General features: G+C 57.8%; 1 protein-coding gene across 1 annotated transcript in view; it reads left to right on the plus strand.

The window, feature by feature from the left end:
- The first annotated feature begins 970 nt into the window (after positions 1-970).
- The window catches only part of COL7A1 (collagen type VII alpha 1 chain), an 80,504-nt gene continuing 55,580 nt past the window's right edge, over positions 971-25,894 (plus strand). The window contains exons 1-27 of the mRNA XM_090021147.1: positions 971-1,138; positions 5,919-6,012; positions 7,216-7,396; positions 7,758-7,917; positions 8,367-8,460; positions 8,858-9,016; positions 9,553-9,716; positions 10,852-10,981; positions 11,525-11,644; positions 13,074-13,223; positions 14,799-14,918; positions 15,753-15,899; positions 16,924-17,034; positions 17,219-17,368; positions 17,782-17,907; positions 20,132-20,278; positions 20,690-20,815; positions 21,414-21,557; positions 21,674-21,799; positions 22,054-22,200; positions 22,875-23,006; positions 23,084-23,230; positions 23,572-23,688; positions 24,298-24,444; positions 24,692-24,828; positions 24,968-25,094; positions 25,484-25,627. Coding sequence (XP_089877273.1) covers positions 971-1,138; positions 5,919-6,012; positions 7,216-7,396; positions 7,758-7,917; positions 8,367-8,460; positions 8,858-9,016; positions 9,553-9,716; positions 10,852-10,981; positions 11,525-11,644; positions 13,074-13,223; positions 14,799-14,918; positions 15,753-15,899; positions 16,924-17,034; positions 17,219-17,368; positions 17,782-17,907; positions 20,132-20,278; positions 20,690-20,815; positions 21,414-21,557; positions 21,674-21,799; positions 22,054-22,200; positions 22,875-23,006; positions 23,084-23,230; positions 23,572-23,688; positions 24,298-24,444; positions 24,692-24,828; positions 24,968-25,094; positions 25,484-25,627 — 3,715 coding nt within the window. The remainder of the gene's footprint in view (positions 1,139-5,918; positions 6,013-7,215; positions 7,397-7,757; positions 7,918-8,366; positions 8,461-8,857; positions 9,017-9,552; positions 9,717-10,851; positions 10,982-11,524; positions 11,645-13,073; positions 13,224-14,798; positions 14,919-15,752; positions 15,900-16,923; positions 17,035-17,218; positions 17,369-17,781; positions 17,908-20,131; positions 20,279-20,689; positions 20,816-21,413; positions 21,558-21,673; positions 21,800-22,053; positions 22,201-22,874; positions 23,007-23,083; positions 23,231-23,571; positions 23,689-24,297; positions 24,445-24,691; positions 24,829-24,967; positions 25,095-25,483; positions 25,628-25,894) is intronic.

Consider the following 25,894-nt stretch of genomic DNA (forward strand, 5'->3'; position numbering starts at 1 on the left):
AGAGTTTGGTCCTGGAAAAATAGGAGAAACTCCAAGGCAAAGGGGGCCTTTTCCTCAAAAGCTTCTAGACGTGCTGCAGAGCCTTTTGTTTCCCTGGGGTAGACAGAGCCTCAGTTTTTGCAGGTCACCAGCTCAGAGTTATGGACAAGTCAGATTGGAAGGGACCTCGGAGGTTGTCTGGTCCAACCCCCCATCAGAGGCAGGGCCTCCCTATCCAAACCACTTGCACCTGGGATTTAAAGTACCTGTGGTGTATCCAGAAGTGCAATCTGAAGTTCTGGGTTCATGGGCATCAGTCCATCCAGTGGTAAAGGGCTGTACTAAGCCACTGTCTAAATTTGGCTGTCAGAGATCCAGCCCATGAAGCTGCAGTATCAGCCCCCACAATGCAGCACACACTGCAGCCAGCCCCATACTTGGCATGCAACACCTGTGTCAGACTTGCTGTTCATGCTGCACCCAGGGCCAGTCTGCATTGGGCCCATAAATTGTCCCCATGTGCTGGAACCCAAGCACATGCCCCAAGCCAGCCCCATATTGTGCATGTGGTGTCTGGGGCAGGAGCTGGCCAACAGACAGTAGTGGGGAGCAGAAAATTGAGACTCGATCATGGCATGTGTTGCCTGTGGCCTCCCCACACCGTCCTAGACTACCCCTGCCTAACACACACATACCCACCCCCTGCCCACACACACACCTGTGGTGTGCTGAGGCCCCATGTCTGATGAGTTTCACAGCCCTCATCTAACTCGTCCTAGCAGCCAATGCAAGGCTCTTGGGTCCACCCAAGCTTGTGCTCTCTCTCTTGCTCTCTCTGGATCTCAAGGTGCAAATCTGTTCTGCCTCACTCGTGGCTAACACTACAGCTCCACCCTGATGCAGCCCCAAGTCAGAGGGACCTCCCCTGCTGTGGGTGTGAGACCTGCTGGGTGCCTCTGCGGGGGTGGGGGGGTGGGGAGGGGAGGGGGCGATGGCTGTGGGCAGGAAAGCCTCCCAGTTCAGGCGGGGAGGGGCCTCCACACCCACTGGGGGCCCATTGGCTGTGGCGGCAGGGGCTGGGCTGCAGGAGCTGCCAGCACCGCTGCCCCCAAAAGCAGTGCAGGCTCTGGTGCATCCTGCCAGGCGATCGTGGCTGCAGGTAAGCAGGACTCGTCTCTGTCCCAGCCCCAGGCACTTCTCAGCCTCCTGCTACCCTGAGGCTGTCACCTGCCCTGCCTGTGCCAGAGCAGCTGGGCTTGGCTTTGGGGGCAGGGAGTCAGTGGTGCACCCAGTACCTCCAGTGTGTCCTGTGCCAGAGCCCGGGGCAGCACAGACCCCCCTGCTCAGGCTGCTCCGTGCCTGCCCCCTGGCACTTGTGGGATGCCCCTGGCTGGGACAGGCCCCTGTGTGGGCAGCTGGGTGGCCACTGTCCCTCTGTGCTGGGGCTGAAAAGGTGGGGGAAGACGAGCCTATCCTGGCAGCTGTGGGAGTTACCCAGAGAAGGTGGTATGCTTGGGGGTCAGGTTGCAGTGTGCTGTGGCTGAGCTACAATCATTGTGGCTGCCCAGGCTCTGTCTTGTGCCTGCACCTCTAGGTTAGTCCCACCTGCCCCTGCACTGCCAGGCCACAACATCCCACTGGATCTGTTCTGCTGGGGAGCCAAACCAAGGAGTGCTTGTTTCTTGGCTTGCCACTGTGCACACCTAGGGCATGGGCATCTTTTGGCACCAGCTCAGTCTTCCCCTGTGCATCTGGCTCTGCTAGGAGAGTCTTTAGCATCTTTCTGGCAAGGTGATGCTTTCTGATTCCCTTCCTCTTGCACACTCACACCACTTTCAGGGTGCGGGCAGGTGTTGGCTGTAGGGAATGAGCATTTGTGGTGCCACCACAACGCTGCCTGGGCACCCAGTTGCAGAGGTGAGAGCTAGGGGGGTACTGACTGGGCCATGGGGAGTGCAGGCTGCTCAGCTGGCCTGGGCATTTTCAGTGGAGGAGGGAAGCAGGGAGGCAGGAGGAGGGGAGTGGGGAAGGGATGGGCCGCGGAGGCTGGGGAGGTGGATTCTGTGCTCACCCTTCACCCGGAGGGCGGGATCTTCATGGCAGGACGCTCCTTGCAAACAGGACCCGCAGCTCCTTGGAGCAGCTCTGGCAGGCTCTGACTTTCTCGGAGCCCCGTGGAGCCAAGTGCCCGGTGGGAGGTGAGTGGGGCCATCGGCCAGGCCAAGGGACGGTAGCGGGGAACAGAGAATTGAGGCTCGATCAGATGAAGACCGAGTACTCATGCTTGTGACCAACTGCACACACTGCTGTAGCTCACTCGGCTCTGCTCTCTGCATGTGTGTGTGCACGGCAGGCTCCCATGGCTGCCCATACCCGCACACTCCTCTGCTGGGTGCTCCCAGGCCCTGTTGCTGCACTCACACTGAGGGGCATGCAGCTGGCCTGGGGGCTGCTGGGAGGGGCTGAAGGGAAGTTGGGAGGCTTGCGGATGGCATGTCACTGCCACCGTATGTGTGGCATGCTTGGGCACCTGGTCTGTAGGAGGAACCCGCCTGCCCGTTTGCTTCCTGCTGATCTAGGGGCTGTGGGGCAGGATGTGCCATGCTGGGGGTACCATTGCTAGCTTGGGGTTTAGAGACCCCAGTGGCCTGTGGTGCCCTTTGGCCCTGCTGCGTTGCTGGTCCTGCTCAGCTTTCACTGACACCAGGGGAACTTTGGAGATGCAGATGCAAGGGCTGTGAATTGGCCTGAGCTTTGCTGGCTGGAGTCCTGGAGAGTGAGATCTTGGCCCGGCCCCTCCTGGGGGTGTTTCTGCCTTGACCTTGACCTTCAGCCTGGGTGGCTGGAGGTGGCTTGGATTTGCCTTCTTTGCAGCAGCAGGGTGGAGGGTCTGCTCTTCCTGGGGCAAGGGCTGCTGAGTGAGCAGTGGGAAGGGGAGAGCTGGCATGGGGCTGGTGTGGGAGCTCAGCCTGTGCGGCGCGTCCTTCCCTGGGGTACTGTGTGCTCAGGGGGGGCAATGGGGTGTGTGCTTCCTTGGCTTCCTCCAGGGCTACACAGCTCCAGCTGATGCTCTCTTTGCTTTTCAAGGGAGGAGCCAGGGAGCTAGGAGCTGCCTGGGAGCCAGCATTCCTCTGGCCTTGGCTGCCAGCATGGGGGGGTGGGTATGTGTGTGTTGGGCAGGGGGTGCTGCCATCATGCCTGTGGCCTGCAGCACCGACGGTTATGGACCTCAGAATCCCCTTTTGATGTTCGTCAGAGGAGCAGGGCCCCCTGGTGCTGTGTACCTGTGCCAGGCTGCCACCCAGGTTCCCAGGAGCTCCCAGCCTTTGTTGGAAGGGGCCCACAGTGTATTTGGCAGAGAGCCCCTTCCCCACCCCTTTGGCTGGCTCTGCCCATACCAGTCCTCCTTGCACAGCCCGGCCCTGCATGCATGGTGCTTCAGGCTCCTTACCCAACCGCTGAGCATGTGTGAACGCAGCCCACTCAGCCAGACGTGCCGCCTGGGCCCTGCCAAAGCATCTCCTGCATGCTGCTCTGTGCGGATCACAGCCTGTGCAGAACAGTCCCCAGGGCCTCGGGAAGGAGCCGATGCCCCAGAGCCCAGAGGAGCTCCCTGGTTCCCCAGTGCTGGAGGTTCCAGTGGGCAGAGCCCTGGGCTGGTTCCACTCCCCGCTGTCACAAACTGGCTGTGTGACCTTCCCCTCAGTAATATGGGCATAATACCGCTCCTCCCCTCTCAAAGCCTGCAGTGGAGAAGCCCAATCCCAGGGTGGGGTATTATTTGGGCCACAGCTCAGCCCCATTTGGCAGCTGTGAACTCCAGGTTAATTAGAAAAGCTGGAAGAAGCCTGAGGCAACTGTTTCATGCCCAGCTGGGCAGGGCGCTGGCTGCCTTTTGAGGGCTTGCACGCTCTTAGAATTCACACCCGTGTGACTCGAGCTGGGAGGCTGCCTGGGATGCAGTATGGCAGCCTTGTCCTCACTCTGGACTGGCTCAAACTGGGTTGGCTCATCTGCAGTGAGCAGGGCTGCAAGCAGTGAGGTGCCAGTTTGTCCAAAGCCCATACAGCCTTCCAGCTGGGCTTTAATGAAGTGGTCCAGGGCTGCGTGGAGAGTAGGCCTCTGCAGCCCCTTAGTGGAGCTTGAGGCAGGGATGGGCTGGAAGCTACTGTGCTCAGGAGACAGTGAAAATGTTTGGAGCTCACGGCCATTTGCCCCGGCTCCTCTCCTTGCCACGGGTCCCCTACCCTCTGCCATCCCAGTCTCTCCAGGTCAATGCTCAATGGCTGGGGGCCAGTGTGATGCAGGAGAGCTCAGTGCATGGATGGGCTGTCAAACAAAAGCCAGTCTGGTTAAATTGCAGTCCTTTTAGTGGTGGCCTGAGAAGTTTGAGCCAGTGCTTTGCTGTGCTGTTCCCACCAGCCTGCCCCATCCGGGATCTGCAGCAGAAGGCACGAGGGCTGCTTTAGCTCACTGCTGCTTCTCTAGAAGCTGACAGCCGTCCTTGCTTTGGATGGATGTTACATTTCCCTTCTCCCACCCTGGCACCCATATGTCTTTATAACTTGACTCTGTCAGCTGGGCTTTTTTCTGACCTGGTGCCCCAGCTGGGGAGCTGCATTCTGTGAAGCATCAGATTCGGTAGTTTGGAGCAACCCCTGTCTCTGCCCATGCTGTTCTTAGTCAGAAAATGGTCTAACCCTAAACAGAATCTTACCAACCTGCTTCCCACTATAAAGTCCTGCAATGGCAAAAGCTACCAGGAAATGGTATTGAGCTGTTAAAATTCAAGCAGTGTATTGGTCTTGAATAATGGGTGTTGGAAGGAATGAACTGCATGGATTGTATCCATTGCTAGGCTATAGATTAGCAGTGATAACTCTGGGCAGAACCCTGTCAGTCTGTGGACAGCTCTGAGATCTCCAACTACCCAAGAAAAGGGCAGTTGAAGAGCTAGGGTGCAGAAGGAGTGGGGGGAGAAATAAGTGCTGTGCTTATAAAGGCCAGGTCCCCAGCTGGAAAGCTGTGTTCAGTACAGGCCACCCAAACTTCTTTGTGGGTAGAGATGGAGTGAGGCTGCCCCTGGGAGAGCCTGACATGACTGGCCCTGGCAGAGGGGGCACAATGCCATTTTCTACAGTTAGTTCATGAGCACGGCTTCATATTTGAAAGCAGAGATGTTGGAAGTCCCTTCACATTCCCTGTGAAGAGTAAAAATATAAAGGTATCGGCATATGAAAAACTTTGGCCCTGTTGCTTGTGTGTTGGGGGGGGGGAACATGACATGGCGAAGGGGCTGATGGGGAAAGCTGTGCCCTCAGAAGGGAGGTGCATGGGAAAAGGTTTGCTTTGCTTGATGTAATAAAAGTGCTCATGATGCCATGTGGCTTCTGCTTCTGCTTCCCCTTCTCCTTCCCCTTCCCCTTCCCCCTGGCTGTGGTGGGACTTCCCAGCTGAACAACACAGAGCTGGAGTTACATGGGGCGGGGACGGGGTCAGAGCAGGTAGAATGGACCACAGGGACAGGGTGGTTGCAGTGCAGTGATAGGCAGCAGGTTTACTCTTTAGCCCCATTAACCTGCAGATCCTGCTGCCACCACAGCTCAGAGAGCCCCAGAGCTTAGCACAGCTCAAGCAGGGCTGGAGCTTTACAGGGAGTGAAAGGGCCCGTGCCTATGGCAGGGTGAAGGTGCCCAGGCTCGGGATGTGTAGGTGAGTTATCCTGCAGGGGTGTGTGAGGGGTTCCTTGCATCTGGCCATGGATCAGAGCTTGGGTCCCAGCTGGTTTTGGTAATTCCCTCTGTGCACTGGGGTGAGTGCACCCTGGCCATTTCTCTGGGAGCCTGCCTTCTTCTTCCCCCAGCTGCCTTGCTGAGAGGGGAGCCCTCCTGCTTTCTCTGCTTCTTGCCTGGGCTCAGCACCTGCCTCATGTCTTGCAGGGTCCCATGATGAGAGGGTGGGTCCTGCTCCTTGCCAGGCTCCAAGCCGTGCTCCTGGCCTTGGCACCAGTGACAGCCCAGAAGAGGAACCAAGGTGAGTGCTCTCTGGGTGGGGTGCTCTGAGCACCATGTCTGGAGACACGGCTGGGGCCAGAGAAGGTGGTGTTGGGGGCAGGAGTTGCTGCCTAGCCAAAGGAGCTCGGACTGAGTAGCTTCAGTCTGGTCCCAGCCCCCCACTCTCAAACCAGCCCATGCCCCATAGTGTCCTCTGAGCATGGATGCTGGGAGAGTTGGCCCATTCCCTGCTCTCTGCTGCTGGCAGGGGGCAGGGAGGATGGTTACCCACGGAGCCCTGCATGCTCCATGGCAGGACCCAGATCAGGCTCCTTCCAGGAGATGTTGGCATGTTTGACCTTCCCTACAACCTCCTTTGACCCCTACTTTTCCATGCCCTACCCAAGGCAAAATAGGGTGCCAGAAGGAGAGCCTTAGCTTTGCTAGGAGAGAAGTGGATGGGGGGCAGAGCGGGCTACCTCCCTGACCTCCTGCTGCCCCACATCCTCTGTGGAAGGCTGGGCAGTTTGTTTGGCTGCAGCAAGTAGACAGTGCTGCTTTGGGGGTTGGCCTGGATGCTGCTGTCTCTCCCTGTCCCACTTCGTGTGTGCATGGACCAGCACCTTCCCTGGCCCTGGGGCAGGAGGCAGCTTGGGGGCTTTGCCTTGGGAGGGCTGGAAGCTTCCCTGTTCTAAAGCACAGGGGTGGCAGGAGGAGGAAGACCAAGTCCAAGAGCCTTGGTATGGAGCATCTCTGCAGCCCACATGGCTCTGGGGCCTGCAGCTGGCTCTGGCTCGGACTGGCGTCTACAGCAATGTGGTGCCTGCGAGGGGCTGTGCTAGATCTCAGGGGAGGGGTGGCATCTGCTGTGCTCTGGCTCGCTGGCCCCTCTTGGCAGGTTGCAATTGGCAGGAAGGAATGTGGCACCTGGTTGAGAACCTAGTACAGGACGCTGCAAAGGGGGTAAGAGCCCCTGTGGCCCCGGCAGGGTGCTGGCCATGCTGGTGCCCTGCCTGCTTACAGGAGATACCCTCTAAGCTGTGAGGGGTTTGCCTGCCTATGTTGGGCTTGTCTCTCCCTGGGGCTCCTCGCAGTAAAGGGGCAGGCTGTGGTGGTGGCCTCTGCAGTGAACCTCTCTGCTGGGCCTGTTTCTGAGCTTCCGTCATGGAGGGGACACCTCCTGCTTGCCCTGCCTACATGGGCCAAGGGAGCTGGCCCTGAGCTGCTTGGCATTGCTCTGCAGAGACCTGCGTCAACGTCTACGCAGCTGACATAGTGTTCCTGGTGGACGGCTCCTCCAGCATCGGCCGGGCCAATTTCCGCATGGTCCGAGCCTTCATGGAGGACCTGGTCAGGCCCTTCATCCACGTGGTGGGGGAGAAGGCTGTGCGGTTCGGGGTGGTGCAGTACAGCGACGACCCCCGGTGAGTCCCCCGGGGCCCCAGTCCCACCTCCCATCGCTGGTGGGAGTGTGTCACTATGTCTGTGGCTTGCAGTGGTCAGGGGGCATCTGAGGGGTGATGGGAGGGCTCCTGGTATCAGCCCCTGCTGTGGGCTGCGGCATTCAACTCCCCTTGGGAGAGTGATGCTGACTCACTGTAGGTCAGGCAAAATTAAAAGGGCTGACAGCTCCCAAAGCCTTGCAGCCCTTGAGCTCACTTTCCTGGGGAACCATCTGCCCTGCTCTGCACCGTCACCAAGCCATCCCCTGTCAGAGCCCCGTGGGATGGCTTCTGCTGGGATCTGACTCTCGCCTCACCCTGCTGGGACCCCGTCTGCCTGCAGGGTGGAGTTCAGGTTCTCTGATTATTCCAACGGGACGGCAGTGAGGAAGGCCATCCAGCAGCTAAGCTACAAGAGCGGGAACACACGCACTGGTGCTGGCCTCCGATACGTCACTGACAACTTCTTCAGCCCTGCTCAGATCCGGCAGAGTGTCCCAAAGGTACCACCAGGGAAACCCTGCTGGTGCCATGCCAGAGCCTGACCTGCCTGGTCGAGCTACTCAGCTCTACCTTGGATGGAGCAGGCTAGCCTGTATCCCAGGTCCCTCATCTTGGGGCAGGCCAACACAAGGAAACAGGGTTAGGTTCCCTGCTACTCCAGCTCCCTGTGGCAAGCCTGTCCACCTCCAATGGTAGGAGGAAGGCTGGGCAGGCAGGTGGGGAGGGAAGGTATGCCAGCCCCTGCAGAACAATCCACCTGCCTGGCACCTGTCCTTCTTTCAGACCCCAGCAGTCCTGGGGTCTCTGTATATCTGCCACTTCTTTGGGGTGAGCCCATGGGATGGGGCAGGCCCTGCTGTGCAGTACATGAGGGCAGTGAGGGACCTGGCTAAGATGCTCTTGCTGTGCCTGCCAAGCTGAGGAACTCGCCTTCTTCCCCACCCGGCAGGTCTGCATCCTCATCACAGATGGCAAATCCCAGGATGATGCTGAGCAACCAGCCACACGGATGAAGAATCAGGATGTGAAGATCTTTGCTGTGGGTATGTAGCGCATGTGACCACAAGGCCTTGAGGGTATCTGTCTTCACCAGGTAGCAGGGAAGAGAAGGGCAGCAGGGCTTGGACAAGCCTGATCCTCTAGCAACTGGGAGAGGGCTGGGTGGTGCTGGGGCAGAAGCCCAGGGCAGGCTAAACTTCAGTGCTCTGCCCTGCTTGGGAGTGAGGGGGCCAGGTGGGTAGAGGAGCCAGCAGGGACGGGCAGAGTGCACTTGGGGCCCAACACCCTGACTAACCCTGGGAGCCTAGCACCTGAACCTCTGGCACACTAAAAGCCAGGAGGGCAGGTGCCTGGGCATGGGTGCATGGGATGGTGGAGAGGGGCAGGACCAGGGTGCAAGAGAGAGCCCTGGTACCCCGCTCACCCGTGCTCCCCCCACAGGGATCAAGAACGCTGACCGTGGGGAGCTCATCAGGGTGGCCTCCACTCCCACTGAGGACTATTTTTTCTATGTCAATGATTTCAAGATCCTGGGGACCCTTTTGCCCCTGGTGTCCCGTAGGGTGTGTGCCAGCACTGGAGGAGTCCTGCAGACCACAGGTAAGGCAGGGAAGGGGTTTTTGGGACTCTCTAGGCTCTGGCTGCATCCGATCACATCTCTCCTGACTGCAGTGACTGTCCCTGCTTTCTGGCCTCCAGAGCCTGGGGGGCCTTACTCATCTCCCCACTGGGATCAGGTGGGCCCTTCTGCCCTCAGCCCCGCTCTGGAAAATACTTCACTCTGTTTCTCAGGCACCAGCTTTGGCTGCTGAGTTCCTGGTGTTGCCTGCGAAAGGTTAAGTTTTAACCTTTCTGTTTCCACGTTTCCTTGACATGATGCTGACTTTAGGGCCCAGCTCAGGCTGAGTCTGACCCTGGGACATGGCAATGGGGCTTCACTTGGCTCCACGGCTGGTTTGCTGATTTGTGTCCAGCCTGGCTTATTCCTCTCCTGCCCCAAGCCTGGATTCTTCGTGCTTCCCTTGGGATTATTGCCTTCCTGCTGACCTCCACAGGGGTTCCCTGCATGGGGTGGCAGAGGGCTCGTGTTCTCACCCTGCACCTTGGGATCCTGACTCTGCTCTCCTTCCCCTAAGGCCAGGAGGTGTACAGTGGCCCAGCCGACCTGGTCTTCGTTGAGCAGGGCACTGACCTGCTAAAGATCCGCTGGGCTGCAGCGGGCGGACCTGTCACGGGGTACAGAATCCACTATCTGCCGCTCACCAGCTTGGGGCAGCAGATCATGGCAGAGATGAAGGAGGTGAGCACATCCTTTCCCTGCGGGGATTGGCCACTTGGCAGCCAGCTTGAGCCAAGTGGCTGTGGGTGATTGGGTCCCCTGAGAAGTTGGTCACTGCCCTCTGAGAAGGGGGTATTGCTGGCGTGAGCTGCACACTGACAAGGCACTTTATGGGAGAGGAGCTTGCCTGATGGCTAGAGCGGGAGCTCACAGCCTTTAGTGGGGGTGGTGGTTTCACTCATCCCCTTAAGGGAGTGTATGGTTTGAAATCCTTTCAGAGGCCACCCTCCCGTGGGCTGGATCCAGCAGGCAGCACCATCTGTTAGATTTCCATGATCAGGCTGGGGGCCACTGCAGGGGGACAGCGCACTCCACTTCCATGCACCTGGTGAACTCACAGTCCACCAAGCTACCTAACAGGGGTCACAGTCCTTTGCTGAGCAAATCCTGGCTCTCTGCATTGCTGTGAAATGGAAAAATGGAGTAAGGACCTGGTGTCTTTCTGCCCTACTCTCTACCCCGTAATTCACCTGTACCTAGGTAACTGCCTAACCATGGTCCCTGGACCTGCCAGTCTTCTCACTCAGCGTGTTTCCTTGATCGGCGCTAGGCAGTGATGGGGAAGCAGCTGCAGCGAGAAGCCTTGGAAATGCTGGGATCTTAGGGCTGAGAAGGAAGGACCCCAAGCATTCTCTGCTCCAGCCCCTGCTCCAAGGCAGGATGTGCTGCTCTTACACTAAATGCCAGCATCTTGAAAACCTCCAATACAGGAGACTGTACAGCTTCCCTGGGCAGCTTGTCTCTCTGTCCAGTTGCTTGGACACCCATGGTGCTTCTTCCTCAGGTCTGAGCTAAATCTGCTGTGCTGCAGCTTAAGCCCATCACCTGGTGTCATGCCTCCTGGGGCAAGGGAGAGCTCTTGTTCTGACAAGAACTAGTGCCTTTCCCAGTGCTGTCTCCACTGGTTTTCAAGCCTTCTCATGGAACTATCAGAAGCCTTAAGAGTGGGGGCAGGTGGTGAGATGATGCCCCAGCTCTGACCATGCTGTGTGAGAGCGCTCCTCATGTGAAGCATGGGGCAGTGGATTCTCTCTTAGTCCTGAGGATGTACACTGCCATGGATCCCACTGTAACTATTTCTACTGCCGTTGGACAGATCAACGTTGCCCCCAGGGAGACAAGTGTTGTGCTGCGCGGGCTGAGGCCAGGAACAGAGTACCTAGTCACCATCATCGCCCAGTATGCCAATAGTATCAGCGAATCAGTCTCCGGCAGAGGACAAACCCGTGAGTAACCCACTCGGTCAGAGGGAGGGTGTGTATGTCCACCCCCAACCCCAGGCATGGGATCCAGGCTCTGTGACTATTTCCACATCTGGGGGACACCTGGCGGATGAACCCTCTCCACTTGTAGGGCAGCTTGGGCCTTGAAGTGCACATGGGCTTTCTGGTTGTGTGGTTGGCTGTTGTTTGGGGATGAGCCCCCTTCTCCCAGGCCAGGATATGGCTTTTCTGGCCACCAGTTAGGACAGGGTGTGTTTGACATAGGTGGGTTTGGTGGTGCTCAGGATGTCTAGTCATTTCTGCTCCAACTCAGAGGGTACTGCCCAGTTGGGCCTGGCATTTGGCTCCTGACTAGAAAGGGAAAGTCACTTTGCCAAAACCCACAACCTGTCTCCTTCTTGTTGTTGGATGGCTCCATGCCTCATGGTGGGCAGAGGGGCTTGTGGGTGTGAGGCTAAGCTTCCTTTTTTCATGGGATTTGGTGCCCCTTGGCCTCAGGGGCAGGAGCATGGGCTGAGCTAACAGGCCTGTGTGATTCTCTTTCAGAGCCCCTCCCTGGAGTGGTGAATTTCCGAGTGGTGGAAGCTGGACCCTCTTTCCTCCGTCTGACTTGGGAAACTGGCCTGGGTTCCTTGCAGGGCTACAGGCTCACCTATGGTGCTCGAGGTGAGGGCAGAGGGGAGGAGACCAGGCCAAGTGGGTTCCACCTCTTCCGGGGCTCTGTGATCCCTGGAGCTGTGTTCTCTCCCAGCCGTGCTCCAGACTGACTCCCTCCTATGAAGGGCGTGGAGCCTGGATCTGTTCCAGCAGGGTGGGAAGCCTATGCCTGGGCAGGCCTTTCTCCACAGCCCTAGCAGCCAGGTAGGAGAGCTGGAGGAAAAGCATCTAGCATGGTCTCTGCACCTTCTTCTCCCTACCCTGCCTTTGTCCAGCTACTTCACTGGTTGTACCAGGAAGCAGACAGACATGTGGATATCTAGATGGGTAAAGGTGGAGCCCATTACATGGTCCAAGAATCAGACATACACACCAGTATTGCTTCTACAAGACATCCTCCCCATGGAGGTGCCTGTGCCTTAGGGCAGGAGGCAGAGGGTGCTTTGGGCTCTGATTGTGTTTGCCAAGGGGCTCTGAAGGAGGACTGGAGCCTGCTGGAGGTCAGATGTGTGCTGCTGTGTGGGTGCACAGGGCTGGGTCACTGCTGCTGTGAGGGTACACAGGACTGTGGTTGGGAGTACAGGGGAGATTCTCAGCACGCGTAATGAGGGTGTAGGTGGGGTATGGGTGGGAGGTTCAGTGTGTGAATGCAGGGCTGTAACACGTGTTGTGGTGGATGGTTGGGGATGTGTAGGAGGAGTTCAGCGTGTATATACAGTGTCAGGGAGGGCAGGTCTGCAGAGGCCACAGCATCTGTGGTGGTGCATAGACAGGGCCTGGTGCATGTGCGTGGTGTTGTGTGGGGCAGTAAGAACCCTGCTCATTGCACCCACCCACTTTCCCTGGTGCTGTTGTGCACACCTGCACCTGGAGCTGCCCTTCCCAAGCCTGCAGCCAGCGCACTGCATGTGGCCCTGGCAGCTCGCCCTGCATGCAGCTACGCCCAGCTGCCCTGGCAGTGCATCTCCCAGCCCAGAACTCAGGCCCCGTGGGCACTGCCATGCTGCTTAGTTCAGCAGAACCAGCTGTGCACCCTGCCTGTACCCAGTACCAGGCTGAAGGCACTGGCCTAGCACCACCTCCGGGGAGTCCCTTCCTTGAGGCCACTCACTTCTCACAGCAGCTGTAGAGGGGGTGCAGGGCCCCTTGCTCCCTTGACCCAGCCCTGGACAGGCAATGGCTGCTTGGCTTCTTACACGGACTGTTAGTACCTATGTGCTAACACATGTGTAACCCCAAGCTATGGAGCCCATCATATGTGTGCTTGTACTCCAGGCTCACATGGGGTCACACCAGCTTGGAGGCACCCAGGGCTCCCCATCAGGTCAGCAGGGCTGTCCAGGTCCCATCACCTTGCAGGCAACAGCACCCTCAGACTGGGGACGTTTCCCCTAGACACAGAGCACTTCTCACCCATCGCTGTCTGCATCCTTCCCAGGTGAGGCTCAGGTGGAGGAGATGAGCCTGGGGGCCAACACTTTGTCAGCTGTACTCAGCAACCTGCGTCCCAACACTGACTACGTGGTCACCCTCTACCCCCGCTACTTGCAGCATACGGCAGCTCCAGCTGTGGCCAACGCCAGGACCTGTAAGTACTATCTGTAGGGGGCAGCCAGCAGCTGGGGGCCTCAGCAATGTCCCACCCAAAGGGCACTCTGGGGAAGCTGCCCAGAGCATAGGGGCCTCTGTGAGCCTGGTGCCTCCCTCAGCTGCTCTAGACTGTCTCCAGTGGTGTCCTGGCAGGTGGGACAGAAGGTGGTGCGTGGTTTACTAGACATGGGCTAATGGCTTTGCACAAATGGTGCTCGTCATCCTATTCCATCTGTGCAGCACCAGAGGTAGGACTCCCAGCGTCTGGGGCCATGGTTGTGGGTCTGGTCTGGTCTGGTCTGCTCAGCTAAGGAACAACCCCACCCAGCTCCTGTGCGGGATGGGTGCAGAGACGCCCACCCAGTGTATTACGGTGGGGGGTTGCTGTCATTCTGGGGTGAGTGCTTGGCTCCTGTTGATAGAGTTCCCCACTGTGTCCCTGAAAGGGAGACCCCAAGGATTACATCCTGGCATCCTGTGCCCCTTCCTCCTGCCTGCTCTCCCATGGCACTGAAGTACTCATATGATGAGTCAGTCCCTGGCAGACACAATGAGCAGGGGTTCCAAACACCACACCCTATGCAGAGCTCCAGCGGAGGATTGGGAAGTGAGGGGCATCCCCAGTCTGGTCAAGAACAAACTCCTTCATGTCAGAACTGGTTAAAATGATTTTTTGCACAGAATGTTTCCTTTCAGATGATGAATGTTAAAAATTACCCCTGGTTCAAAAAACATAAAAATGGTTTTTTTATTAAAGCTTTTCCCTCTCTCATGAAATGTTCCAAAGTTGTCTTTAAAAGTTTTTTCAAACTGCTCCCTGCAGCTTATGTATATAAAGCAAGTTGGTTTTCAGGGAGAAAACTTGGTTTTCAGGAAGCAAAAAAAATTCTGTTATTTTGATAAAAATTTCAGAGAAATGGGGAAAATACGTCTCTTGAAACCTTCATCACAGAACCAGCTTTGGGTCTGAACTCTGTTGAAACTTGCAAAATAATTCTCCTGGTTTTTCTCGTCCCCTCCAGCCAACCGCGTAATGTCAACTACAAAAAAATACATATTTTTCATTACAACAAAACACCTTTAATTCTGACCTGGGTAGTTTTTTTTTTAAAGAAAATGTATTGCATTGATTTGGGAATCTGAATAGGTCTCTGTGGGTGATGCTTTCACTAGACGGGGATATTCCTTTTAGCTTTTGAGCTTGGAATCTTTTGGCAAAGCACCTCATTGGTGTTTCTGGAGAGTAATTAACTGTATTAACTGGCAATTATATAACAGTGTCAGTTCATGATTAATCCACTATGGTAGATGATAGATTAATGGCTGCTCTTGCATTTCAAACAGCTCTGTTACTGCTGGTCATGTGTAATCTCTCTGTGTATACTTTTTGGTGGGGGGGAGGTTGTGGTGGGTTGAAGCATTCTGATTTCTGCTGTCCGTAGGAGTCAGATGTGGGCTGCTGTCCCTGTGTGTCCTGCCTGGGCTGAGTGGGCCCCTTTGGTCATCTTGTGGGTTGCATAGAAGCAGCTTTTTCTAGGCCTTGCATTTTGTGCCATGTTGCTTTCCCCCACAGTGCAAATGGAAGGGGTGCCAGAGTTGACAGTTCAGAGCATCTCTTGGGATCGCATGCTGGTGGTCTGGCGAGGCGTGAGGGGAGCTACCGGATACCGGGTCTCCTGGAGCACCCTTTCAGGTAGGGCTGCCCAGCCCCCCAGTGCTGGGAAGCAAGGGCAAAGAGTGACTGGCAGATCTGGACTCTGGAGGGCTGAGCACACTGAGCCATAGAGCAACTCTAAAGGGCACTTTGGGGGGCAGAGGCCTCTCTTCCCTTCCCTGCTGATGGGACAGCCTTGTCTTGATGCTTGATGGGGCTTTCACCCTTTTCCCTGAAGCAGAGGTTTGGGTGAAGCACTTGCTGCTGGGTTGTGGAGATCAGAGCCTCCTGCCACCCAAGGAAAAGGAGGAACATGTTAGAGAGGGAGATGGAGGCAGCTGGGTGGGAGCAGCTTCACTGGTTGCCTGCATAACAAGCCATGCGAGCTGCACAGAACCCAGCACTGAGATCCTCCCCAAAGGCCCAGCTATCTAGTCTGCAGATTAAAGGCCTAAGCCCATGACCTCTGGGAACCTGGAGCGCTGTAGAGGTCCAGCAGGCAAAGAGAGGACAGGACTGGGCCCTGCATGCTTAGAGGCAGCCAATGGGCATGGGGAAGGGGGAACATCTTACCCATTCATGCCCTGGCTTTCTTTAAGCCATATACAGGGGTTTTTTGTTACTGGCATAGCCAACTTTGCATGTGGCAGGGGATTGTCTTGACATTTAGTTACATTTGTCAGCCAGAGCATGAGTCCAGCCTTTACCTGATCTGGTGTGCACTGGTTGTAGGGAGATGGGGTTGGCTGTGCTGGTCTCATGGGAAGGGCTATCAATGGGACCTGGCTTGGAAACCCCTGTGTTGCTGGGAACTGCTCCTTTGGGAGAGGGCCTGAACTGGCCCCTAATCTGGTCTGCTCTGGACTTCCCTAGGCCAGGATGTTCGGAAAGTGGATGTGGACACCAGCAAGAATTCCTACCTGCTGACAGGCCTGCAGAGCAGCACGGATTACCTAGTGCACGTCTCGCCGCTCTATGGGCAGAGTGAAGGGCCCAAAGCATCCGTGAGGAGGAGAACAGGTGGGTGCCTAGTATGGGAGAAGTCTCCTCAGCCTGGGTGGGTGGGGACCTGGGCCAGTGCCAAGAGGCTGGAGACTTGATGGGATAATAGCATTCTCTGTGCTTTGGGAGCACTCGGAGGCCCTGATTTTGGTCCCGTACAAAGCAGACATAGTATAAGCCCATACCTAGAGGTGTAGGCGCACGTGCACATGCACACATGCATATAATGATCAGAACATTCCTGCCTCAGGCAGCTGATGCTCTGAGTGCGTGATGAAGGTAAGAAGCAGGAACAGCAAACAGCAGGCTGCACAAGGCAACAGCAATGTGGGTGGCCTCAGCCTTGGCTTACGTCTCCCCTTGTGGGGAGTGATGTGAAGGGGTGGGGATGGCACTGCCTGCTGTCATGTTGTGCCAGCCTAGGGCCTCATATGCTCTCTAAGGGTCTTAGCAGTGACCAGGGAAGGGAGGAGAAGGTATCCCCACAGACCAGGGAGGGGGTGAAGCTGTGAACTCAGATTTCAACCTGAGAAGTTGCTTTGAACCAAAAAGCAAGGGCTGCTGTTTCCAGGATGTCAGATGGGCCTTTTGACATTTCCATCCCCTTCCAGGAGGGACAGGTCTGCTCTGCATCTTTCCAGCCTGCTTGTGATGGGCAGACAGTATATGCTGCTCCTGCACTGCTGAGGCCCCTACTTTGCCCTTTTCCTTCCTCTTCTCCCCATGCTTTCACTGCATCAGTGTTTCTCAGCCTGTCCAGCCACTAAGTTACCAGTCCTGTAGGCTGCATCCTTGGGTAAAGCTGCAACAGACTTTCCCTTCCACCCATGCTGTTCAGGGAGGGAAGGAGGGGACCCCTGAGGAGACCGAGGTGATGTCTGATCCAGCTTCTGGGACCTAGTGCTGTCTGCTGCAGAGGTGGTTAGGATGCCAAAGGCCCCTGTCTAAAGATGGACTAAGAAGTATAGGCAGGGGAACACAAGGCTCTGGCAAGGCCCTTCTTTGGTACTGAGCTCAGCCTGACTGTCTGTCTGTTTTATAGAAATAAGCCAGACCTTGCGAGCCACTTTCCTGGGCCCAACGTCCATCCAGTTGGTTTGGAACATCATCCGTCCTGCACGTGGGTACCGGCTGGAGTGGAAAAGAGTAGCAGGTGAGCAGGGCCAGTTATGGGTATGGTGGTGGTAGGGTGACTCTCACAGGCCCTGCGAATTGGTGTCAGCCACGGCTAGGGCTGCACCTCTGCAGAGCAGGCCGCTCAGCAGGGTTCCAGCAGGGAGGTTTGGGGGGTGGGTGTTGGGAAGCGGACAGTGACCATCCCCTGTTGTGGTTCTCAGGAGTGGAGGCCCCCCAGGTTTTGTCTTTGCCGCCCAGCGTCAACACCTATGAGCTCCGAGGCCTTCAGCCTAAAACAGAGTACCGCATCACCCTGTACACGCTGTTTGACACGATGGAGGTGGCAACAGATGTAACCACTTCTGAGATAGGTAAGTCCCTGGCTGCAACCTGTGCACTTGGTGGGGAAGCCCAGAGCCTGAACGTGTCCAGCCCTCACGCACATGTACAAATGCACATGCCTGTTTGGGGTGGCCACTAGGGACAAGCTTCTACACAAGACCTCATTTAGCTTTCCCTTCCCTAACAGCATGGGAACAACGTTGCCCTCTTTTGCTGGGCTGTATGTATAGTCTTCCAACCCCCACCTCACCATGTAGCTGTACTGGTGCCTGAACCCTCTGGGTCTGGTGAGGATGACAGCTTGAGTCCCTGCTGGTGCTGTTCTGATGACGCTGAAGGCCTGCGGGGCTCCACGCTCTCTGCATAGAGCTATGCCGTGCCTCAGCCTCTGTCTTTCCCTGCCTCTGAGCCATGGCCCTCACATTGTCCTGTTCTGCTGCAGATTGGCCTCTGGTGGGCAGTGTGTCCAACCTGCGGATCCTGGAGACGGTGGGGAGAAGGGTCCGGCTGGCCTGGCTGGGGGTCCCAGGTGCCACTGAGTACAAGATAGTGGTACGCAACTCCCAGGGTGAGTCTGCCTCACAAGGACAGAGAATTGAGCTGCCAGTGGGCCCAGAGCTTGCTCCTCCCTTAGCACCACAGGCCTCTCCTCTGTCCCCTGAGGCTTAGCCTTGAGGCCTGGGGGTCTAGCACTGGGCAGAGCCCTGGAGATCATGCCCTGCTATGGTAGGGGGCCTTAGAGAGACCCCATAGGGGCCAGCTGCAGTGAAACTCCTTGCACTGGCATTTCTGTGCCCTAGCAAGTGATCAGAGCAGCTGTCCTGCCACCATGCGTCAAGCCACTCTGCTGCCTCTGCAAGTACATGTAGCTGGTGTTGGCTCCAGAGCCAGGTGTATTGGGACTGGGACAAAGCCAGCATGCTCCATGTGGCGGGCCAGTAGGGGGCGCTCCTGCATTGAGCCACCCACCTCCTTGCCCCCGACCACCTTCCAGACTCCGAATGCCTCCCTAGGGGCGCCTTATGCTTGGCCGACCTCTCTCCTGGAGCACACTCACTAGTCTGGGGGTAACGTCGCCACCACCACCCCGAGAAGGGACTGTCTCAGCCCTGTGTCCTCGGGGAAACACAGGCCTAATAGTCCGACAGGTACTCGACCCAGTACAGGCACTTGGGGCACTTCCCCAAGTCAGGGGGCAAAAAGTAAAGTCTCCCTTAGTCCACAGACCTAAGGGGTCTCTTAGGCATAATTTAGACCCACCCCTCAATAAGTCTCCCACACCAGTCAAAAAGGAGAACTTTATTGATTACAAGGGGTAGGGTAAACTAGGGTACAGGATTGAGCAATATCCTAGAAATCCTAAAGAGCAAACAGTGTGGCTGAGGTAGCCTTTTGATTACACATCTGTGTTACTGCCAGCTAAATATCTAATCCGATTGAGTAGTTTACTCACAAGCATCTTCCAGAGTCCTCCAGTTTCCCCTCTGGAGTCTTGGGGTGAGAGAGAGAACTAGGTCCAGATGGTAAGGCTTCTCTGTCTCCCCTTTGCTTTGCTGCTGCTTCACCTCATGGCTGAAGAGAGCGAGCCTCCTCCCCCCACCAACCTATATAGCCCCTGTGACCTCATTCACCTGGTCCAGTGGAGGTCAGCCCCAGTTGGCTGTCAGCCAACCAATTTGAAATACATCACCTGTTACCAGGCAGATCCCAGCTCCCCAGGTAGAAGCCCCTCACCCAGGTGGCTGGTGCCAGTCATGTAGGCAGAGGGAGCAGGTTTCCCCCCCACCTCAGGAATGCAGCCAGCTCAAGGTTACCTAAATAGACAGGCTGAGGGTGCGGTGCCCTGTGTGCTGGGCCCATCCTAATCAAATGGTTGCAGCTCAGAGATTTTAGTCACAGTGTCACAGGGCAGAGTTTTTGGGGAGAAACAAGGTGGCTTTCTGCCACATTCCAGCCCTGCAGCTGAATGTTCTGTGCTGAGGAGTAGGCAGCTGGTGCCCTGTGGCTGGGTGCTTCAGTGCTGGGGGGTGGAGGGCAGTCAACAGCTGGCACTAGTTCTGTGGATGGGTACCATGGGGGCGAGATGCCGGGGAGGAGTCAGCTAGTACTAGCCCTGCAGCTGGGGACTCCTGGGGAGGAGCTTGGAGATTCTGTGCCCGATGCAGCTAAATTCAGGACTGGAGGTTTGGGTGGGCAGCACTGGCCTAGCTTATAACATAAGCAGCAAAGCCCGCGTCACTGGTCCCAGAGCCAAAACCCTGCTCAGGGAAGTTGCACATTTCCTCTTGGCCTGGGCTGGGGGTTCCAGGCACTGCCCTGTTGGGTGCACTGGGCTCATATTCAAAAGGTTCCCTTGGGACTGCTGGGAATTGAGCTGGACTCCTCTCACTTGGCAGCTCTGGTCCCTGTCCTACTCTCCTAGGCTTTGCCAGAGTCTAGAGTGCCATTAGGCTGAGCCCCCCTGGCACAGCTGGCCAGTGCTGGGTGATATAGTCACTGTCTGAGTGATCTTGAGGGCCCCTGAGCCTTTAGAGTAAATCAGGCCCCAGAAGAACCATGTTCACCCTACCCCTTGGACTGGGCATGTGTGTAGTGGGGGCAATAGGCCCCTCTCCTGAGACTGCGCCACCCCAAAAGCTGAGGCCCATCTAGGGTCAGTGTGGCATGGTGTTGCAGGCAGACAGCCATGAGGGTGGCAGCCAGGATGCCTCCGCACCTCGGGGGCAGACACTTCATGATACCAGTGCCCGAGTGAGCCCTGAGACTTCCCTTTCTTTCTGGTTCCCCTGAAGATGGCACTGAGAGGATGAGGCGGATCCCGGGCAGCCAGACCACATTGGACCTTGACGACTTGAAGGAGGGTGTTGTCTACGTGGTGCGCGTGTCAGCCCTGGCTGGTAGCCAGGAGGGCAGTGCTGCCTCCCTCAGCATCCGTCTGGGTATGGAAGCTAAGTGCCAGGAGGCCCAGGAAGGACTGAGTGTGCCCATCGCCTGCAAGCAATGGGGATCCTCTCCCAAGCTCCCAAGGACTTGGCCTGGGGTGGAGGAGGGGTCAGTGGTCAGTTTGTCCTTGCCAGGCACCTGTCCCTTCCCAGGCACTGTTCAGTAGAGTTGACTGTGCGTCTCGGCACTAGTGCTGGAGAAACTCCCGAGAGGAGCTTGGGCTCTGGGCTTCAGGACTGGGAGAGCTCCTCTGCTCTGGGGCGCTCTGTGACAGGGCTGCTGGACTGTCCTGGGTATGGACTCCTGGGCCAGCCCCTGGGTGTGAAGGATGGGCAGGGCAGAGGTGTCTGGCTCCAGGATGATCCTCCACGCACCCCCCCACCCCCACCTGTGTGCTCTCTCCCCAGACTCGTCACCAGTGGGCAGCATCACCAACCTGCAGGTGGCAGAGGCCAGCCCTAACCAGCTGCGGATCATATGGCAAAGGCTCCCTGGGGCTACAGGTTACAAGCTGACTTGGCGATCGGCTGATGGTAGGTGTCAGGAGTGCATGTGGCCTCCAGTGGAGTAGGGCTGTCCAGTGCTGAGACTGGCTGCAGGCTCTGGGGGCTGTCCCCATTAGATGACCCATGTGAGCATGTACCTTGCAGCATGGCATAATGGTTGGTGCAGGGGGCTGGGCTCTTTTTGCTTCCTTCGCTTACTGGACTGTGGATCGAGGGCATGTTGCTACTTTCTCCTGGGCCAGACCCATCGCTGCAGGGCAGAGCCTGCTGCCAGAGGTTCCTGGAGGGATGAGTGAGGAGGTCTTTGCTTTTCACTTCTGTGCTCCTGGCCTGAGCATCTGCCTCATGAGGTGTTGCAGGAGGATGCTCCATCCCACTGTTCCCAGAGAAGATCCTGGTCTGGAGTCCTGTATCCCAGCCACTCCCCTTTCACTGAGTCACACCCAGCTGGCAGCTACTGACTGGGCCAGGCCATGAAATGCAGACAAGAGTCCTGCTCTGAGCTATGGAGGTCACTGCTCTGGTGGCCCCAGCCTCATGGCTCTGGAGCACAGCCCTTGACCCTTCCAGTATGTGCCTTGCCCAGGAAAGCCACTCACTGCTCTTTGTCCTTTTCTCCCCACAGGGCAGGAGATCTCCCGGGTGCTGTCACCTGACATGACATCCTTCACCATTGAAGGGCTCCAGGCCAAGACTGACTACATTATTGGGGTCTCGGCCCTGGTGGGCAGCAGGGAGGGCAGCCCCGTCACCATTGTTGCTAGAACAGGTGAGGTCTGGTCTGGCCTGTGGGCCCCAGCCCCTGCCCCTGTTCCTGCCCCCTGGGACTGGCTCTGCAGCTGCGATCCCAAGTGATCCCAGCATCTTGCTGTCCTTCTCCCACAGCTTCGGAGGAGGTGGGAATGGTCTCCGGCCTCAGGGTCTTTGCGCCCAGGAGCAACATTATCCGAGTCGCCTGGGCTGGGGTGTCCGGGGCTACGGCCTACCGGGTGGTGTGGAGCCGGCAGGATGGTAAAGTACAAGGCCATGCTGCCTGCGTGTTCTAGCGCCCCAAATCTCAGCCCAGCTTCATGAGCTGCAGGCCAGCGTGGGCCTGTAGAGACCCATCGTCCCATTTCATGCCTGCTTGATGCACAGTGGACTTCCTCTCCAGCCCTTGGGCCCTGTGGTAGTCACAAACCCCGGTGTTGGGCATAAGTGTTCCCTTGTGACACCAATCCTTTACTGCCCTTGGGGAGCTGAGTTAACCCCCTGCTGCTTTGCAGGGGGCCCTGAGAGCAGCAATGTGGTTTCTGGCAACACCAGCTCCTTTGACATCCTGAACCTGGAGGGCGGTGTCACTTACATTGTGAAGGTCACAGCACTGATCGGCAACCGTGAGAGTAACCCTGTCTCCATCACCGTCACCACGCGTAGGTTCCAGCCTTGCACCGTGAGAAGCCCTGCTGGGGGGGGGAGCGAAGGTCACCTAGGTCCTGGTCTCAGAGTGGCAGCCTCCATGTGGGCCGTGGGCAGGAGTGGTTCAGTGCACTGGGGTCCATGGCCTGGGCAGATGGGTGGTTCTGGGAGAGGCAGAGTCCATCATGGGGCAGGCACCCAGTCAGTCCCTACAAGCAGCCTTGAGAGCTGCTTGCTGCCCTGTGATAGCTCTGTGCCCTGCAGGTGCCTCAGCCTGGGGAGGGACCTGAGGGGTCCTGCCCTGAGACTTCCCCGCCCATCTAACCTCCTAGGCATAGGCGACACGTAGGGGGGCACAGGAGAATGTGCCCTCCCTGACAGGACCGTCCCTGCCACTGACACTGCCGGTGGCATCTGCGGATGCTTGTCAGCTCTGACCCTGCAGTGTCTGCAGATGTTCACCAGCTCTGACCCCGCTGCTGGCGGCATCTGTGGGGACTCACCAGCTCTGCCCCCACCGCCAGCATCTGTGGATGCTCGCCAGCTCTGGCCCTGCTGCTGACAACACGAGCAGTGTCTGTGGGTGCCCCCCCAGATTCAGAAGGCACCAGTCACCTCTGCTCCAGAGCTCTGTGTGGCACATTCCCTCCTTCCTAACCCCTTGTCCCTCCTGTCTGTGCCTCTCCAGCAGCGGAGGTGTCTCCACCCCAGCCCGTGGGGGACTTTCAGGCCTTTGACCCTTCAGATCAGCGCATCCGCCTTTCCTGGACCCCGGTGCCTGGCAGCACTGGCTACCGCCTGAGCTGGCGCCCAGTAGATGGTGCGTACATCCCCCCACTGCAGCACCCATGGCACACCTGGCCCAGCCCACTTCACCCCTTCTCTCCTATGGGGCAGGTGGGCCTGAGAGGAGCCAGGTGCTCCCAGCCAGCCTTGACACATACAACATAGAGGGCCTGCAGGCAGGAAAGCGCTACGAGATCCGCATTGTCAGCTTGGTGGGCAGCCAGGAGAGCAAGCCTGCGGCCATCACGGCCACTACTGGTAAGGGACAGCCCTCTGCCTCCCTGTATGGAGCACAGGGCAGGGACCCTCCTGTGTCAGCTGTTCCCCATGGCCTCCCTGGGAGGCTGAGGGAGGCAGAAAGCTGCTCTCCCCAGCACTTGAGCGATCTGCTGGGCTCAGGGCCTTAGGGGACCCCCTTGCTCCCTGCAGTGAGCTGTGGGTGCAGCAGGGGGGCCATCTGGTGGAGAGTCTGGGAACTGCAGCTGCAGGCCTCGCTGTCCCAGGACCCCTCCTGCCCTGCATCCCCACGAGGCTGGGGCTGGATCCTGGCTGCAGGGGAAGGCATCCACTGCAGCCCCCACTCCTTCCCTTTTAAACAGCCTTAGGCCGAGTCACCAACTTCCATGTGGCAGAGACCCGGGATGATTCTGCACTGCTAACCTGGACTCCTGCGTCTGGTGCCACTGGCTACATCCTCACCTGGAACAGCCCCACAGGTACAGAGAGGCTTGTCAGCACTCCAGGCTGCATAGCTGTATCAGGGCCTGCTTGGAGCCAGGCCCTGTGGCTGTTTGGAGCAGGGGATTCCTGTAGGGAGATGAGTCCTGGACTTCACTTTCATGCCAGTCCCCAGCAAGACCCAGCTCCTCCCTGGCTTCTCTGTCCCCCAAGACGGTGCTGTGATAGGCTTGGCTGAAGGTGTACATGGTATTGGGGCTGGGAGAAAACAAGGCTTGTGGAAACTCTTATGCAAGCCTAGCTCACGGCACTGGTGTTTGGTCCTGGCTTCACCCTTATGAGGCTCAGGTCCCTCCACTTGTGAGGGGCACTGGGGCAGTGTCTGGACTGGAGGCCTTGCCACAAATATATGCCCTGGTGGCTGGCATCCAGCAATGGTGTCTGAGCTCAGCCTGGAAGCTAGGAAGGAGAGTACCCTTCTCCATCAAAGCTGGATACCTGATGGTCCCCAGTTCCAGCGTATCTTCCTAGCCACTGTGGAGGGTGATGAGGTCCTGCGGAAGGGTATGGGGAGGGGATAAGGCCCTTGCTGAGCTCGTCTGCCTCAAAATGTGTCTGTGAATGTGCCTTGTATCCCTTCATGTCAGGGGGAGGCGAGATGAAAACAACTCTGCCTGGGTCAGCGACCTCCCACCAGGTGTCTGGGCTGCGGCTGGGAGGCAGGTACACCTTCAACATCCGGCCCATGTATGGTAGTGCTGTGGGTGCGGCCTCCTCCTTCACTGAGCGCCAAGGTAGGCACTGGCTGGTGTGTCCTTCTCCAGGCTCCAGGTCCAGCTCAGCTGTTAGCTTTTCTCTCTAGGGCACCTGAGCTCCTGGGATGAGCATGTACAAGGGGGCAGGCCTGTTTTAGGGCAGAGGCACTGAGCACAGTGGCTTCTTCACTTTCAGGCTACTGGGCGTCTGCCCAGCTGGACAGGGCTGAGGTTTACCTCCCCTTCTCTCACCCTGCTGACATCCTCATGCCTTATCCTTTTCCAGTTTGCAGGGGTGGCCGTAGTGACATCGTCTTCCTGGTACACGGCACCCGGGACAGCGCCTTCAGTGCTGGAGCCGTTCGCGCCTTGCTTGCCAGTACTGTGTCTGCCCTGGGCCAGCTGGGGCCTGACGCCACCCAGGTACTAGCCTGGTTGCCTCCCTGGGGGCCGGGGCCTCCTGCCCCCATCAGCCTCACTGTGCACCCCCTGACTTGCCCCCAACCCTCTTGCCCTGGGGCTGTTGTGCTAAGGGCTGGGCTGAGCCCTGCTCTCTCCCCAGGTGGGCCTGGTGGTTTACAGCTACCGCAGCCGCCCTTGGATCCTGCTGAACCGCTCTAGTGACCTGAGTGCTGTGCTGGAGCAGATCCAAAACCTGCCCTATGAAGAACCCAGTGGCAATGCAATAGGTGAGGTGCACTGCATGGCAGCCCAGCCTCACCTCCTCTTAGCGCAGCCCCCAGTGTCCACAGGGGCTTGGGAGTGGTGGCTGTGAGCATCCGGCTGCCCATGGTGCCCATGAGGTGTGCATTGCCTGCCACCCAGCCCCCAAGATACCGAGGATTCAGTCTGGTGCAGAGGGGAGGTGGGCAGGACCTGGTGTGGGGCCCTGTTCTGGCTCTGCACTCTGAGGCTGAAGCAGGGATGCGTGGGACTCTGCTTCTCAAGGCTGCTGCAGCCCCTTTCCACTGGCCAGGGGCTGGCTGGCTGTCCTGGGGTGGGTGGGGTTGGAGGGACAAATAGTGCACAGGTTAGGGAGGCTTCAGGCCCCTGGGTGACTCGTCTTCCCACTCTCTAGGTGCAGCCATCAACTTCGCCAGGTCATACATGCTGAGCCCCAGCGCGGGGCGCCGACCAGACGTGCCGGCAGTGCTGGTGGTGCTGGCTGACAGCCCTTCAGGTGATGACATCATTGGGCCAGCCCGGGAGGCCAAGGCTGTGGGTGAGAGCAGGACACATGGAGTGGCTGGGACAGGGTGGCTGGGCCATGGGGATGTGGGGCAGGACTAGGGCACTGCTGAGAATGGGAGGGGTGGGCAGGGAGAAGGGCACCCAGCCCCTTCCTCTCAGCAGTGGGACTGGCCAAGACCCCTGTTCAAGGCAGTCTGTGGCACTGGAGCTGCTTCCCCCTCTCCCTTTGCTCACCAGCTCTTGGGACTGGGGTGGTTGCTACTGGGCTGCTCCCCATGGAGGCCACTTTCTCTCTCTC

This window comes from Crocodylus siamensis, chromosome 11 (genome assembly GCF_052110815.1).
Source record: "Crocodylus siamensis isolate JL-2025a chromosome 11, ASM5211081v1, whole genome shotgun sequence".
Classification (NCBI taxonomy): domain Eukaryota; kingdom Metazoa; phylum Chordata; order Crocodylia; family Crocodylidae; genus Crocodylus; species Crocodylus siamensis.